The sequence below is a fragment of the Sus scrofa genome, chromosome 14, assembly GCF_054392235.1.
Source record: "Sus scrofa isolate SSC_HxYL_T2T_F1_AM1 chromosome 14, Sscrofa_HxYL_maternal_Yorkshire_Landrace_v2.0, whole genome shotgun sequence".
Lineage (NCBI taxonomy): Eukaryota > Metazoa > Chordata > Mammalia > Artiodactyla > Suidae > Sus > Sus scrofa.
The window spans coordinates 51,061,478-51,078,988 of record NC_139396.1 but is presented as its reverse complement, the minus strand read 5'-3'; the positions used below and the strand labels follow the sequence as shown (position 1 = coordinate 51,078,988).

The window sequence follows — 17,511 nt, the reverse complement described above, 5'->3', positions numbered from 1 at the left end:
CCCCAAAGCAATCTACAGATCCAGTGCAGCCCCTATCAGAATCCAATGGCATTTTCGGTAGGGATTGCCTATCAAAAGGAAAAACTGATCTTAAAATTCATATGGAGTTTTAAGGGATCTCAAACAGCCAAAACAATCTTGAAAACAAACAACCTTGGAATGCTCACATCTTCCTATATCAAAACTTACTACAAAACTATAGGACTCAAAATAATGTAGTACTGGCATAGTGCGGATCTATGGAATGGAGATGAGAGTCTAGAAACAAACCCACAGATCTATACACTATACATACTGATGTTCAACAAGAGCGTCAAAACCATTCAATAGGAGTTCCCATCATGGCTCAGTGGAAACAAATCTGGCTAGCATCCTTGAGGACACAGGTTCAATCCCTGACCTTGCTCAGTGGGTTAAGGATCCAGTGTTGCTGTGAGCTGTGGTGTAGGTCACAGATGTGGCTCAGATCCTGTGTTGCTGTGGCTGTGGCATAGGCCAGCAGCTACAGCTCCAATTCAACCCCTAGCCTGGGAACCTTCATATGCCTTTTTAGGGTGCTTCCCTAAAAAGACAAACAAACAAACAAAGCCAAAAACAAAAAAATTCAACAGGAGAAGGAATAGTCTTTCCAACAAATGCTGCCGGGATAACTGGATATCCACATGCCAAAGAATGAAGCTGGACTATGACCTCATGCCACATAGAAACTCAAAATGGATCAAAGGCTTAATTGTAAGAACTTAATTGTAAGAGTCCTATGACTCTTAGAAGAAAACATAGGGCTAATCTCCATGACCTTGGATCTGACAATGGTTTCTCAAATATGACACTGAAAGCACAAGCAGTCAAAGAAAAAATAGGTAAATTGGACTTCATTAAAAATTTTAAAAAGGATTTCAAACCTGACCAGTATCCATGAGGACTCGGGTTTGATTCCTGGTCTCACTCACTGGATTAAGAATCTGGTGTCACTGTGAGCTGTGGTGTAGATCGCAGACACGGCTTGGATCCCAAGTTGCTGTGGCTGTGGCAAAGGCTGGCAGCTGCAGCTCCAATTCGACCCCTAGCCTGGGAACTTCCATATGCTGAAGGTGCAGCCCTAAAAAGAAAAAAGAAAAAAAAAAAAGGCAAAGGAAATTATACCTCAATAAAATTTAATTTAAAAAAATGGACAGGAGTTCCCATCATGGTGCAGTGGTTAACGAATCCGACTAGGAACCATGAGGTTGCGGGTTCGATCCCCGGCCTTGCTCAGTGGGTTAAGGATCCAGCGTTGCCATGAGCTGTGGTGTAGGTCGCAGATGCGGCTCGGATCCCGCGTTGTTGTGGCCCTGGCATAGGCTGGTGGCTACAGCTCTGATTAGACCCCTAGCCTGGGAACCTCCATATGCTGCGAGAGCAGGCCAAGAAATGGCAAAAAGACAAAAAAAAAAAAAAAAAAAAAAAAAAAAGGACAAAGGACTTGAACAGACAAAAGGACCAATAATCACGTAAAAAGATGCTCAATACAACTAGACCTTGGGGAAATGCAAATCAAAACTACAATGACATACCACTTCACACCCACTGGGATGGCTAAAAAGCCGGACAATAAGTGGTGGTGAGGATGTGGAGAAATGGTCATGCTTATACTTTACTGGTGGGAATGTAAAATGGTGCAAAAATGGTGCAGCTGCTAGGGAAAACGGTTTGACTGTTCTTCAAAAAGTTGAACATAGAGTTAGTTACCATATGACCCAATAATTCCACTCCTGGGCATATACATCCAAGAAAGTGAACACATATGTCAACAAAGAAACTTGTAACCAGTATTTGTAACCAAGATTCATAGCCACATTAGTCACAACAGCTGAAAGGTGGAAGCAACCCAAATGTCCATGAATTGATAAATGGATAAACAAATTATATCCATGCAATGAAATCTGATTTGTCTGTAAGAAAAGAAGGAAGGAAGTACTGACACATGCTACAACATGGATGAAACTTGAAAACATGCTGAGTGAAAGAAACCAGACAGAAAAGGCCATACACTGTACGATCCCATTTATATGAAATGTCCAGAACAGGCAAATCCATAATCAGAAAGTAGTTGATTCGTTGCCTGGGGGCTGGGGGGAAAATACAGAGTGGCTTCTCTATGGGGTGATGAAAACACTGTAAAATTGTGATGGTTTCACAACTCTGCGAATATGCTAAAAGCCACTAAACGGTACACTTTAAATGTGTGAACTGTGTGGTGTGGGACTTACATCTCAATAACTCTGGTATAAAATAAAACAAACAAAAACCAATGCCACCTCTTGTACTCACTAAGCTTTCAGAGAGCTCAAACATGAGGAGTGGGCAGGGCCTTCCGAGGCACCGCCTGAGAGACAGGATGCCTGGGTCACCTCTGAGGGTCCCTTGCCACAAATGCCCTTCCCAGGGTCCAAAAGTTCAGGTTTCTGCTTCTGCACAAAACCTCACAGTCAAGGTGCTGGTGACTTTTAAGCCCAGCATCTGTTTCCATGGTGACATGACGGCATTGCCAAGGCCATCCTCGGTCAGCTTCCTGAACAGCACGTGTGCGCACACTCTCACACACACACAGACTCCCAACAGCACTGCCTCACCTTCGGGGCGCGACCCTAGGGCACAGAGACATGCTCTATCTCCATGGCCAAAGCCACTGAGTCCCCTTCAGGAAAAAAAAAAAAAAAAAAAAAAAAAAGACCCTGGTTGAGGTCATAGATGAGGTCAGAGCAGGGACATGCCATTCCTCGCTCTTTAAAGGAGTCCTGGAACGTGGCCCAGATTCCGTAAGGAAAACAGCGACTGTTTCCTGGACGCTTTCCAAGCTCCTGCTTCTTACAGTAGCTTCGTTTATTAGTGGCTGTGCTAAGTGCTTGGAATGGTGTTTCTCTTTTAGTGACCACAACAACCCCTTGAGAAAGGTTTGGGGCTCCTATTACCGCCAACGTACAGAAAGGAAGGTGGAGGCTCAGAGAGGTCACGTGACCTGTCCGAGGTTACAGTTGTCAAATGGCAGAGCGGGGACCAGCTCAACTTGTTAGAATCCAGGGCCTGCTCATCTGAGGTATTGAGCACCTCAAGAGAAACACCTTGGCACAAAGTAGGTGCTGACAAACAGTTATTAGGCAAGTAAACAGACCCTAGTGCCAGCTCCATGACCTTCTCTCACCCGGGACAAATTGCTTCTTCTGTCTGGTGTCAGTTTGCAAAGCTCTAGTGTCAGTTTGCAAAGTGGGGATGGAGCTACCTATCTGCCCAAGCCCTAATGGACTGGGTTTAAGGGCCCCCCACAATCGATGTCCCCACCTGGAATCTCAAATTGTGACCTTACTTGGCTAGAGGATCTGTGCAGAGGTAATGAGTTAAGAGGAGATAATTTAAAATTTTTTTTCTTTTATTTGTTGGTTGCCTCAAGGCATATGGAGTTCCTGGGCCAGGAATCAGATCCGAGCCATGGCTGCGACCTATGCTACAGCTGGGGCAACGCAGGATCCTTTAAGTGCCTGTGCCAGGCTGGGGACTGAACCTGTGTCCTGGTGCTGCAGAGACACTGCTGATCCTGTTGCACCACAGTGGGAACCCCAAGAGGAGGTCATCCTTTTTTTTTTTTGCTTTTTAGGGCTGCACCCAGAGCACATGGAAGTTCCCAGGCTAGGGGTTGAACCAGCGCTACAGCTTCTGGCCTATACTACAGCCACAGCAATGTGGGATCTGAGCCTCATCTGCAACCTACACTGCAGCTCACGACAACGCTGGATCCTTAACCCACTGAGCAAGGCCAGGGATTGAACCCGCATCCTCATGGACACTGGTCGGATTTGTTTCTGATGCGTCACAACAAGAACTCCGAGAGGGGGTCATCTTAACTTAAAAGCGTTACATGATTAATGGTGGGATATCGATCCAATGACTGTTGTTCTTATACAAGGAGAAAATGGATCACACACACACCGAGGGCAGGTGACCAGGTGATGACAGAGGCAGAGACTGGAGTGAAACAGCTTTAAATCAAGGGATGTCAAGGATTGCTGATCACCACCAGAAGGTGGGACAGGAAAGAAGGATCCCCCCCCCAGCCCCACCCCACCCCAAGGCTTTCAGAGGGAGCACTGCCCGCTAACACCTTGATCTTGGACTTCTGCCCTCTAGAACTTTGACAGAATACATTTCTGCAGCTTTAAGCCACCCAGTGTGAGTTGCTTTCTTATGGCAGCCTCAAGAAACGAAGCATCAGGAGAGCTGAGTGGCTGGGTGAGAAGAAGATGTGCATGTTAGAGGACCAGGGCACTTGAAGCCTCTGAGGGCTGAGGTGGGCACCAGGCCTGCCAGAGATCCCAGGACAGGGAAGGCACAGGGAAAGCCAGCCAGGGAACAGGGGCTGGAAGGGTCCCTCCCACCTGGCCTCGCTGGGGCTGCACAAAATCCCCCTGCCATTCAGGTGGCTTTGGCCCGAGTTGCCTTTATTCTTCCCTCCCAGGAAAGCCAGTCTGCCCCCCATCTCCCCTAGCAGCTCCCTCCAGAGGCTCAGGGGAGATCCTCCCTCGCCTTCTCCAGCTTTTGCCAGCCCAGGCGTTCCTCAAGTGGATGCCTCCCTCTGTCTCTGCCTCCACTCTCACATGTCTTTTTCCCTGGGTCTCTCTCTGTCCTCACCTCTCCTTACAGGGACTGCAGTCATTCGATTTAGGACCCACTCTAAATCCAGGATGATCTTAAGATCCTTAATAAATTACATCTGCAAAGACCCTCTTTCCCAATAAGGTCACAGTCTGAGGTTCTGGGTGGATGTGAATTTAGGGGACACTAGTCAACAAGTGTCCTCCATCCCTCCTGTGAGTGAGCTCCAGCCTCCCTGTGGGAAAAACAGGAACAATACCCTGATGATCCCACACCTCCTTGACACGGGAGCCCCTTGCCACCTCCTCCCAGGCTCCTGACACTCAAAGCCAGGCCTTCAGCCACATGAGTCTTCTGGAACCAGCACATTCCCCAATAGTTGTGACTTCAGAGAAGATAACAGCTGGGTGGACAAGTACAATGGAAGAGGCAGCTAGACATGCTTGTAGATAAAGCGTGGCTGCCTTGAGCCAGCTGTGCATCCTTAGGCAAGTTCCTTGACATCTCTGAACTTCAATCTCTCAACTGTAAATTGAGGACAAATACCACTACCTTGATGGGTATGGTGAAGATTAAAGTAAATAACATATGTCAGGCTCTTGGCATCCAGGCTACCATCACCAATTGTGACAATGGCTATGATCACTCAGGGGTGTGAGGGCCACAGAAAGCAGTAGTAGAGCCACTGGCACCCAAACTGGTCCTGAGTCTGGACACCTTGCGTGGCACTTTGGCGCCTCTGTACAGTAGATGCTTGGTAAAGATTGGTCAAGTGGGGAGTTCCCATCTTGGCTCAACTGTAACATTCCTGACTAGTATACATGAGGACATAGGTTCGATCCCTGGCCTCACTCAGTGGGTTAAGGATCTGATGTTGCTGTGAGCTGTGGTATAGGTCACAGATGTGGCTCAGATCCCAAGTTGCTGTGGCTAAGGTGTAGGCCAGGAACCTAGCATGGGGACTTCCATATGCCACAGGTGTGGCCCTAAAAAGACAAAAAAAAGAAAAAAGAAAAAAAAAAAAGGATTGGTCAAGTGAACAAATGGACTCTGGTTCCAACTGTTATCAGTTCCCTCCAAACCCAGGAACCCCTTCAGCTTTGGGGCGGGCACCTGGGGGCTGATCTCTGGCTCCCTTCCAGCGATGGCATCTGAGTAGGGGTGTGCCCCCCAACCCCCACTGAGGGCACAGCTGAGGTTGTCATGCCACTTAGCTCTTCTCAAATCACACTGATCTCTGCTCACACCGGAAGCCACTGCCCATCCCTGCCAACCCCTCCTGTAAGCAGTGCTGTGGTGCCGTCCCTGAGACAAGGGGCAGACAGGCAGGAGAGATGCACTGGGGGATGAATGCCCAGTGTGAGCTTGACCCAGACCCCCCCTGCTTGCCCACGCAGGCTGGGTGGGGAATTCACCCCTCCCCCTTCTATCCCCTCCCCCACCCCTGGGGCTTGGGGGTTGCAGGGGAGGAGCCCAAGCCCCCAAAGGCCTGGTGCAGAAAAAGCATCGGATGAAGGGGGTGGGTGGTAAAGGATTCAATACCAAGAAACCCCTGCCAACCAGTGCCCTCAGAGCTGTCCAGGGTCCTGGCTAAACTGCTTCTGGGCACTCCCTCTGCTGGGCACCTTAACGGATGGAAGGCTCTCCCAGCCGGATCAATTTTTCTTCTTCTTTTTTATTCTGGTCTTTTCAGTGTTGCACTTGTGTGGCATGTGGAAGTTCTCAGGCTGGGGACAGCACAGCCCACAGCAACGCCAGATCTGAGCCGCGTCTGCGACCTACACCACAGCTCACGGCAACGCCGGATCCTTAACCCACTGAGCGAGGCCGGGGATCATCCCTTCATGGATGCTAGTTGGGTTCATTACCACTGAGCCACAACAGGAACTCCTCTTCTCCTTTTTTCAACCTTGAAGAACATGTACACTGTGCGCTGATCAAGCAGGTATGAGGCAGTTTGACATGTGAGCCCATCTTGTTCACAACCTCAGGGTGGGAGTGGCTCGTGCAGAAGGCAGGCCTCTTCCTGGCATGCCACCCTAGCTGGTAAGTGGGATAAGCCAGCAATGAACTGAGGTCCTGCTCTCCTCTCCACAAAAACAATGCTGCCTTCCTTGATGGTCCATCCCTCTTGCAGGCTCAGCTGAGAACAGAGGCCCTGCTGGGGCACTGGGCCCAAGCCCTCAGAAGCACTGGGCTCCCCTCCCCCGGTCCCACTGCTCTGGCTTATATTCAGCGGGCTGTACACACATCCATCTCCTCGCAGGCAATCCTGGAGCACAGAGGCACTTTGCATTCATCTCTATAGCCCAGTCCTTGGCCCAAGCCAGGCACGGAAAGTCTGGCAAATTTAACTCAGTTTTTTTTTTTTTTTTTTTTTTTTTTTTGTCTTTTTGTCTTTTTGCCATTTCTTGGGTCGCTCCCGCGGCACATGGAGGTTCCCGGGCTAGGGGTCGCATTGGAGCTGTAGCCACTGGCCTACGCCAGAGCCACAGCAACACGGGATCTGAGCCGCGTCTGTAACCTACACTACAGCTCACGGCAACGCTGGATCGTTAACCCACTGAGCAAGGGCAGGGATCGAACCCGCAACTTCATGGTTCCTAGTCGGATTCGTTAACCACTGCGCCACGACGGGAACTCCTAACTCAGTTTTTTAGCAGCTTTATGGAAGTGTGACTGACATACCATGAGCCATATATAGGTAAAGGTACAGCCGGTGAGCTGTGATGCATGTTCATACCCATGAGGCTGTCACAGAGTGGAGATAATGGGCCTGTCCATCACCCCCACTGTGGATGGACCCCTCCCTCGGGAATGCCGGGGCCAGGGGGAGGTAAGACAAATGCTAGAGCGGAAGCAGAGGAGGCAGACAATGTCAGTCTCTGTAGAGCCCACAGGCAGCCCCGGGCCTGCAGGAGGCATCAAGTAGGAGGCTGGGAACATCTCACGTTAATTGGCGGCATAAGGGTAGATGCTTTTAAAAAAAACACCTTAAGACAGTTGGTGAGGATGGCAGGTGTTCCGCGGAGCCCTGAGTCAGAGGTGATTACATGCTCATGAAAGCTGTGATATTCTGGGAACTGAAAGTCAGTCCCCTGAGAGCTTGAGGCCCCTGGCCCCTCCCTGGCTGAGGGTTGCCTGCTGTGGTCCAGGGCTCCCCTGGCTCAGGAGGAATTAAGAAGCCGCAGGACCAACCGCGCCTTGGGCAGATCAGCCTGGTCCTTGAACAGTCTGAGCAATTTCCAGAGTGCTTAGCGCTGGGGGGCTGATGGAAGTCTCTCCTCTCCCCACTCTCCAGGAATAATTACGGGGTAAGTGGTTTGAGAGGGAATTGAGTGGCGCTTCTGAAGCAGCGTGGAGCAAACAGCACCCCAGAGAGGCTGAGTTTGACTTCTGTTCTCTTCCCTGTAAAGCTTCCCACGCTGAGGACCGGGGCAAGCTTGGGATGGAGGAGGAGGTCAGAGCCAGGCTAGGGGCAGACCCCCCTGCTGGGAAGAAAGCTGCCAGGCCACGCAAAGGGCTGGGGCACCGAGGACAGGCAGGAGGCTGGCAAAGAAGCCAGGATGGGGACCCACAGGGAGCGGGAATTGTGGTCACATCTGGGCCATAAGCACCCCATCCTCAGGCTCCCCATTCTGGGCTCCAGGTTAGCCAGGCACTGAGCAGGGAGGCCAGCAATGTCTTGGCTGGGGTGGTCATCATTTCTGGTTTGTCCCAGGACTGGTCCTCCTCCAAGTCATTTGTGACTCTGTCAATCAGCCACACAGCTGAGGGCAGTGAGGAAAGTGTGTACCTGGAGCCGGGAGGCAGGCGGTGTGCTCCTGGACAAGTCATTTAATGTCTCTGGATCTTGCACCTTCCTGTCTGACAAATGGGTTGTTATGGGCTGAATGTTTGTGTCCCCTGCTCCCCAGATTCATATGTTGGAGCCCCAACCTCCAAGATGATGGTGCCAGGAGGTCAGGCCTTTGGGAGATTATTGGGTCATGGAGGTGGAGCCTTCATAATAGGATTGCTACCCTTATAAAAGAGGCCCCAGGGAGTCCCTCAATCCTTCCATCCTCCCGCCACGTGAAGACACAGTGAGAAGGTGGCCAGGAAGAGCACCCTCACCACACACCAAATCGATCAGCACCTTGATCTTGAACTTCCCAGCTTCCAGAACTGTGAGAGATAAATGTCTGCTGTTCAGGCTGCCCAATCAATAGCATTTCGTGATACAGCCCAAGCCAAGTAAACACGAGTATATCTGGATCGGCAAGAGGATGGGTATTAAATACAAAGAGTATTTTGTATTCGTCAGTGCTGTGACTACAGTGCTGGCGTGACAACCCAATGCCACTAGCGTCCCCAGTGTGTTGCCTGTGCCTGGCATCATGCTTGGAAGCCAGAGCTCCAGGGCCATTCAGACACTGACCAGGAGCCTACCGAGCAGAAACTGCTGCAAAGGCCATGGTGCCATCATAACCCACACACTGGTGTCGAGAGCTGCTGTGTGCATGGTGGGGCCCACCCTGGCCCCACCACCTACCTGTATCATGTACAGCTGGGCGATGCGGTACTCCTCCACAGTCATTGGCAGAGGAATCCGATATTCCTTTATAATCATCTTGGAGTCCAAGCCTTCCCGTCAATGGGGAACTGCGTGTTGGGACTTCTAGGCAAGGTTCCTTAAATAACCATGACAAAATTCACCAAGGACCCCTGAAAGAGAAAGAGAGGGCAGGAGAGTTACTTTCTGCAAAGTCTGGTGCGTGCAACAGCACGGGAAGGGCCTGGTCTAGACTGGAGGCTAGGTTCTGGTCTCGATTCCGCCATGAGCCCACTATGTGACCTTGAGCCCACCGAGTGACCTTGAACACGTTCCCTCACCTCCCTAGCCTCCATATTCCCTGTGTGCTAAGCAACTGTGTAAAGGATGTATATAAACTCTGATCAGCCACGGGGAAATAAGGGATTGTTATCCTGTTTGCAAGGGCCAGGCAATGGGAGGGTATCACATCTCTGAGAGTAAAGAGGCTGCAGCTTCAGCTCCCCCATATTCTGGAGTAGATAGAGGAAGGCATGGTGAAGGCAGCACGTGACAATGGCCAGCAGCAAGGTGGGACAAACAAAATGATGAAAAACAGATGTGAGGAATTTAAAAATTGGTGGTCTGGGACCCTTCAGTGTTGGGGCAATTGGTTCTGCTCCTGTCACTGGCACAGATGGCAATGCTGCTTCCTGGCAAGAGGTCTCAAGTTATCCGAAAGAAGAGACATTACGTATGGCTTCACTTCGATCCAAAGCCAACGGCTTATTGCTGTCTACTCGACCGCTGACCCTGGGCTAGGTCTTTGCAGTGGAAGAGAAAAATAAGACAAAAGGGTAGATAGATTGTAGAACAGGCGAATGATACCTCAATAAAGCTATTTAAAAATAAAAGCAAGCAATGTGTTCATAGCATCTTGTGTTTAGGATGACAATAAATTCGATGAAGACTTTTTTGTCTTTTTAGAGCCGAACCCACAGCATATGGAGGCTCTCAGGCGAGGGGTCGAATCAGAGCTGCAGCTGCCGGCCTTCGCCACAGCCACAGCAATGCCAGATCCAAATCGCATCCTTGACCTACGCTGCAGCTCACAGCAACGCCGGATCCTTAACCCACAGAGAGAGGCCAGGGGTCAAACCCACATCTTCATGGATACTAGTCAGGTTCATTACTGCTGAGCCTACGATGGGAACACCAGAATCAGAAGAGTACTTTAGAAGAACCACGCTGGGGACAGCAGGTGGTGAGGACCCATGGTGACAGAAGGCAGGATGCCAGCTAAGTGATAAAAGCAAGGGCCTGACCAGGCAGACAGCCTCCCCAGGGCACCGTGTGTATGATGCCTGAGCATCACCCAGGCACTAACGTGTTACTGGAAAACTAACGAGGCTGGGGAAAGCGTATATACCAGAACTCTTGGGAGAGTCAGTACATAAGATGCAAAGAAATTCTTTAATAAACCACCTAAGGAGAGAGATGGAGGGTGGGGGGTGTATATAAATGGGCCAGAGGTGGCAGCCCCAGTGTTATTAGCTTTAAATGACCCCTGTATCGTTTACTTCTTTACAGCAGGTAGGACTATTAGCCCCCAAAGCCCCCCAGCACCAAACTCGACTTCTCACATATCCAATTGCATTTTACTTTTTACGGCCGAACCCGTGGCATATGGAAGTTCCCAAGCTAAGGGTCAAATTGGAGCTGTGGCTGCCAGCCTATACCACAGCCACAGCAACGTGGGATCTGAGATGGGTCTGCAACCCACACCACAGCTCATGGAAACAGCGGATCCTTAATCCACTGAGCAAGGCCAAGGATCGAACCCGCATCCTCATGGATACTAGTTGGGTTCATAACCCACTGAGCCACAATGGCAACTCCCCCAATTGCTTTAAATACATCCAGATCATCATCTTTTTTAGCCAGTTAGAGTTCATTTACTTTACATACCCTTGAAACAGCCTCCAACATCTGCTAACCATAGATAAGACAAACCCAGGGCCTGGAAAAGACCCCAAAGAGGGAGTTTTGTGACCTAGAGCCTCTCCATCGTGTGATTCTGAGCCATGTCACCTAGACACGTGAGCCCCCTGCCTGACACCCCCTTCCTTTCTGGGTGGAGGTCCCACCTCACTGAATCTGGAAGGCCTCTTGCTGGGAGAAACTTTTCCCCTTGCACAACCGTCCCAGCGCCATCCAGTAAAGCTTGTCATCACTCCTTATGCTCATCCTATGTCTTCTCTGATCAACTGTGAACCCCACGTGGAGAGGACTCAGCTCTTCAGAGGCCATGTTCACGTGTAAACATCGTCGCTGACCGTCCTTGAAGCTGTGGGCCCAGCCAACAGCTGACAAGGCACGTCAGCTGGGACACCAGCTAAAATTGTCCAGGAGGACGAGATGGCAGAGGCTGCAGACTGCCTGGACTTGGCTCTGAGACCCACTGGTCCAAGCTCAAGTCTGGCTGGGAGCTGAGGCCACAGGAGAGAAGAGTGATGGCCTAGAGCCTCAAGGTGCCACCTCCTTCCAGGAGAGGGTGGGAAATAAGACCCTGGGCTCGGCTGGGGTGGCAAGGCTCCCAGGCTGACTCTCTCAAGAGGCATCCAATTTGGGAACCTCCTGACACAAAGGAGAGAGAACCATATGCTTGGGAGAGGTTGGAGGAAATGAGGATTGGAGACAGGAAAGGGAAAACCTAGGTTCAAGAGGGGCCATGTTTGCAAAGATTTTCCACAGGGTTAGTGGCCTCCTTCAACTGCAAGGGGTAAATACAATGACCCAGAGTGACCTTGAGCAAGACCCATGTCATCATCTAAATAACAAAGAGGGAGTGCCCTGGTGGCTCAGTGGGTTAAGGATCCAACTGTGGCTCAGATCGCTGTCATTGTCACTGCTGTGGCTCGGACTGTTGCTAGGCGGGTGGGTTCGATGCCTGGCCTGGGAACTTCTGCATGCCGCAGGCATGACCAAATAAATAAATAGATAACAAAGAGCTCAGATGCAATCTCTAAATATTCTCAAGAAACTTGAGGAGTCTAAACAATCTGCCTTTCTGGAGTCCTCACAGCTCTATATTAAAGGACCCACCCACGCTCACCTGCACCCAAGTCAGACCGAGTGTCTACTCGTTTGCCTCCTCTAGCCCACCAGGCACCAGGGCAGGATGTGGGGCAGGACTGTGATTATTCCTTAGGAGTCATCATCTCTTCCTGATGAGCTACACTTCCAATGCCATCCTTAAACCTGGACAGGATCTCAGAGCACGAGCTTGCACCCAGACACGGGCTTGACTCTCAGATTTCAGAGACCCTGTGGACATGTGTCTGGAGCATGTTCAGAATTACGTTCCTCTCCTTCCAGAGTCTCCGCTTTCTTCTTCTTCTTCTTTTTTAAATTTAGGGACACACCTGTGGCATAGGAAGTTCCAGGCTAGGAGTCGAACTGGAGCTACAGCTGCCAGCCTACTCCACAGCCACAGCAATGCGGGATCTGAGCTGTGTCTGCGACCTACACTGCAGCTCATGGCAACACCAGGTCCTTTAACCCTCTGAGTGAGGTCAGGGATCGAACCCGAGTCCTCATGGATACTAGTCGGGCTTCTAAACTGCTGAGCCACAATGGGAACTTCCCGGGTCTCTGCTTTTCTTCTCCCAGAGACAACCTGCCTGGTGAGCTGTAATCACACAGGTGGTGTCCACATGTCCATGTGCAGGGGGCAGAGGGCACAGAGAAAGGGAGGGGACACACCCAGAGGTCCCTCAGTGGCTCCTCAAAGGCCAAGCTTCATGCCGACCCAGGGCAGTAACCCCAAGACAGTTCCAGAAGACAACATGACGCTTAGTGCTGCTCCATCTCCTGCTGGGCTGGAAAAAGACAGCTCTGCTTCCACCCCAGAGGGCTAAAGAACTGGGGCGATATGGCCATAGAAGGAAAGAATAGAATAAATGGTTCTGTCTAGTCACAGTAAAGTGCACAGTTACTAGTAATAGCAGAGAGGGAAAAAAAAAGGAGTTCCCTGCTGGTCTAGTGATTAAAGATCTGGCATTGTCACTGCTGTGGTGAGAGTTCCATCCCTGGCCCAGGAACTTCTGCATGCTGAGGGTATGGCCAAAAAGGAGGGAGGAATCAGAACTCTTAAGAGTGACACAAGATACGTGGGCAGTCATAGCTAGAGCACCATCCTGAGACCTGAGGTCAAAACCTGACAATGTGCATCCACGTGTTCATTGCAGCTCTATTCACAATAGCCAAGACATGGAAACAACCCAAATGTCCATTGACAGACAATTAGATTAGGAAGATGTGGTATATATACACAATGGAACACTACTCAGCCATAAAAAAGAACGAAATAATGCCATTTACAGCAACATGGATGGAACTACAGACTCTCATACTGAGTGAAGTCAGAAAGAGAAAGACAAATACCATATGATATCATTTATATCTGGTATCTAATACACAGCAAAAACGAACATTTCCACAGAAAAGAAAATCATGGACTTGGAGAATAGACTTGTGGTTGCCTGGGGGGAGGGGGAGGGAGTTGGTGGATTGGGAGCTTGGGGTTAATGGATGCAAACTATTGCTTCTGGAATGGATTAGCAATGAGATCCTGCTGTGTAGCACTGAGAACCATGTCTAGTTACTTATGACGGAACATGATAATGAGAGAAAAAAGAATGTATACATGCATGTGTAACTGGGTCACCATGCTGTACAGTGGAGAAAAAAAAAATGTGGTGGGGAAATAACAATAAAGAAAAAAAAAACTGACAATGCTTTTCCTAGCCATGTGACCTCTGTGCCTGTCAAGCCTTGGTTTCTCCATCTGTTAAACGGGGATAACAGCACCCACTGTCCAGAGTCAACACAGTGTCACAGAGATAAGGGCAGGTGAAGTGCTCACCTGCCAGGGTGTGTTTGTCACCCAGTCCAGAGAGGACCTGGGAAAGGTCTCATGGAATGTTGAGCTTTAAAACCACGTGAGCTGGGCTTCTGCTCAGTAGGGCAGGTGGGAGGAGGCCACTCTGGTAGAAGGACTAGCACAAGCAAAGGCCCTGAGGCAGGAATGTGCTGTCCCATGGCACCCACCTCCCCCTGGTGCATCCCCAACATCGCCATGGCCCTGGAGGGTGAGGCTGGAGTGGAGGGTAGGCAGAGACCACCTGTTAGCCTCTCTTCGTGGGGCAGGATGTGCTCATGACTAAGAGCAGGCTGCCCCCAGCAGGTGGGCATGACAGCCCCTGCACCTGCCTGTGAAGTTCAGTGTCATGGAGGGGAGCAGGGTGTCAAGGGGGCTTCGCCTGCTTCCAGGAGACCAGCACCCTCTCCCATGGGAAGAAAAGACACACTCGCCAGACGGGGTGTGACCACAAAGCAGATGTTTCACAACCAGCACTTCCATGCAGAAGCAAAGCTGTCTTTCCGAGAAGCCCCTGGGGAAGGGCTGTGGTCACCCACCTGGCCGGGGCTGGTCTCCGGGACACAGTCACTGCCCCTCCCCACTCGGGTCCCTGTCAGCAGCAGAAGCGGAACTGAGGAGAGGGACGCTGGCCACTCTGAGGGCTGTCTTTCAAGGGGATCACTCTGAAGGGGCTGACAGTCTCTTATCTCGTTAGGTACTGGTATTTAAAGTTAAGAAAGTCGGGCCTATTTCTTTCTGCCCCTATGCTAGTTGGTTCCGACAACTGTCCTGACTTCCTGTTGAAGACTGTGAGGTATGAGCATTTCCGCTCTTGAAACAACACAGGAGGACTAAAGATAGAGAAAAGTCACCATCGCCACAACACGAGGAAACGGCTGCAACCCCAAACCACAGGCCATGAAGGACAGCAGCCAGACACCACGTCTGAGCTGGGAGGAAGAAGCATGCTGAGAGGGGACAGGTGCCACCGCAGACCTCAGACACGGAACGACGGAGTCTGGGGCTGTGGATGCCCTAGGGGAGGGGAGCCATCACCCTGCCTTTGGTTTTCTCCTTTTTGCTGATATATGACATACATCCAGAAAAGTGCACGAATCATAAGTACAGATATATTTTCACAAACGGAACACACCCATATGACCAGCACCCAGATCAAGAAGCAGAAAATGAACAACCCCAAAGTCCTCTCCCTCTAGGCCCACCTCTCTAACCATGGATAGACAACTGCCATCCTGCCTTTTGCCTGAGCTGTATTTTGTACTAGGGTTGAAGCCTACGAACTGCCAACATCCAACTGTCTCTGACCCACCGAACAAACAATTGCATATGGAATCAGGCTTTATGTGTGCTTTTGATTCTGGCTGCTTTTGATCAACATCCTGTACCAATTTGCTGCACGTAGCTATAGAGTGCTCACTCTCATTCCGGTCTAGCATTTCACTGGGTGAATATTCTATAATCGATTTAACCATTCCATTGCTGATGGGCATTTGGGTTATTTCCAATTGGAGGCTGATGGGAAGAGTGCCGCTGTGAACAATCAAGGACATTGCAGAGATGCAATTTCACATTCTGGAATAGAAGAGGAGTGAGAGCTAATGGGAAAATCACACCAATATGCCATTTCTATGCCAGAACCTAGTTTTCTGGGTAAGGGAGTGAAGTGGGGCTGGGGAGGAAGAAGGGGCAGTGAGGGGCTGGTCATAATACAGACAGTCAAAGACCTACAGAGGTTTTCTGTGACTGTATGAACCCCCAAATCTTGAGAGAGCTGGAATCTCTGGGCACAGGATAAATAACAGCTCTGGGAAGAGAGTCTTCCAGACAATATATGAGCCCAAAGTGATCTGCAGACCGTTCCAGATCACTTCCTACATTTCCCACATGTTGCTATTTAGAAGGCAGTGAGAGAAAAGTAATCAGAAAGGAAACCATATGAGTCCTAAGCATTAGGGATGAAGGGCCAATGAAGAACATGCATCACAACAGAAATCATCCAGAGAAATGCAGAAAGACTTCAGAAAAACAGCTCTTGGAGTTCCCTGGTGGTGCAGTGGGTTAAGGATCCGGCATTGTCACTGCTGTGGGTTGGGTTGCAGCTGTGGCACAGATTCGATCCCTGGCCTAGGAACTTTTGTAGGCATGCCCCTCCCCCCAAAAAAAAGAAAGAAAGAAAAGAAAGAGAAAAACAGTTCTCTGTAGACTCAGATAAATTACAGGATATAATCTCTTAGAAACAGATAGGGGATGGAAGGAAACAAAAATCTTTTTATTATCATTATTTTGCTTTTTAGGACCATACCCACGGCATATGGAGGTTCTCAGGCTAGGGGTCTAATCAGAGCTATAGCTGCCGGCCTACGCCACAGCCACAGCAACGCAGGATCGGAGCCGCATCTGTGACTTGCACAAGACATCCACAAGGCCTTAAAAAATTACCTGATGCTAAAATCCAACCAAACAAAAGATAAATAAAAGCAAGTTCATCAAGGAGGAATCCTGGTGAATACTGAATTAATATTTTTGAAATCATGGTAATTATGGTTATTGAAGAGAATTTTTAAAATCTTGATAACGCACACAAATAATATAACTAACAAAAATTGAGAGTGGTACTGGTACAGAAACATATATACAGACCAAGGGAAATAGAGAACCCAGAAACAAACCTAGACATCTATGGTCAATTTATCTTCAACAAAGGAGGTGAGAATATAAAATGGGAAAAAGACAGTCTCTTCAGCAAATGGTGCTGGGAAAACTGAACAGCTGCATGTAAATCAATGAAACTAGAACAAACCCTCACACCATGCACAAAAATAAACTCAAAATGGCTTAAAGACTCAAATATAAGACAAGACACCATAAAACTTCTAGAAGAGAACATAGGCAAAACACTCTCTGACATCAACTGGACAAAGGTTTTCTTAGGTCAGTTTCCCAAGGCAATAGAAATAAAAACAAAAATAAACCAATGAGACCTAATCAAACTTATAAGCTTTTTCACAGCAAAGAAAACCATTAAAAAAAAAAAAAAGACAACCTACAGAATAGGAGAAAATAGTTTAAATGATGCAACCAACAAGGGCTTAATCTCTAAAATATACAAACAACATATACAACTCAACAGCAAAAAAACCAGCAGCCCAATTGAAAAATGGGCAGAAGACCTGAATAGACATTTCTTTTTTTTTTTTTTTGTCTTTTTGCTATTTCTTGAGCCGCTCCCGCGGCATATGGAGGTTCCCAGGCTAGGGGTCGAATTGGAGCTGTAGCCACCGGCCTACGCCAGAGCAACAGCAACACAGGATCTGAGCTGCATCTGTAGCCTACACCACAGCTCACGGCAACGCCGGATGGTTAACCCACTGAGCAAGGGCAGGGATCGAACCTGCAACTTCATGGTTCCTAGTCGGATTCGTTAACC

The 17,511-nt window shown here is 49.4% G+C and overlaps 1 protein-coding gene across 7 annotated transcripts in view; it reads right to left on the bottom strand.

The window, feature by feature from the left end:
• Nucleotides 1–17,511, bottom strand: part of PITPNM2 (phosphatidylinositol transfer protein membrane associated 2) — a 155,977-nt gene that overhangs the window by 29,840 nt on the left and 108,626 nt on the right. For 6 of the 7 annotated variants that reach the window (XM_013982792.3, XM_021074064.2, XM_021074067.2 and 3 more), the window contains exon 2: nt 9,161–9,333. In XM_013982792.3, the coding sequence (XP_013838246.1) occupies nt 9,161–9,238 (78 nt within the window). In that variant the 5' untranslated portion in view covers nt 9,239–9,333. Of the gene's footprint in view, nt 1–9,160; nt 11,018–12,021; nt 15,377–17,511 lie in introns of those variants that run through there. The other variant, XM_084996048.1, reaches the window with a different exon arrangement.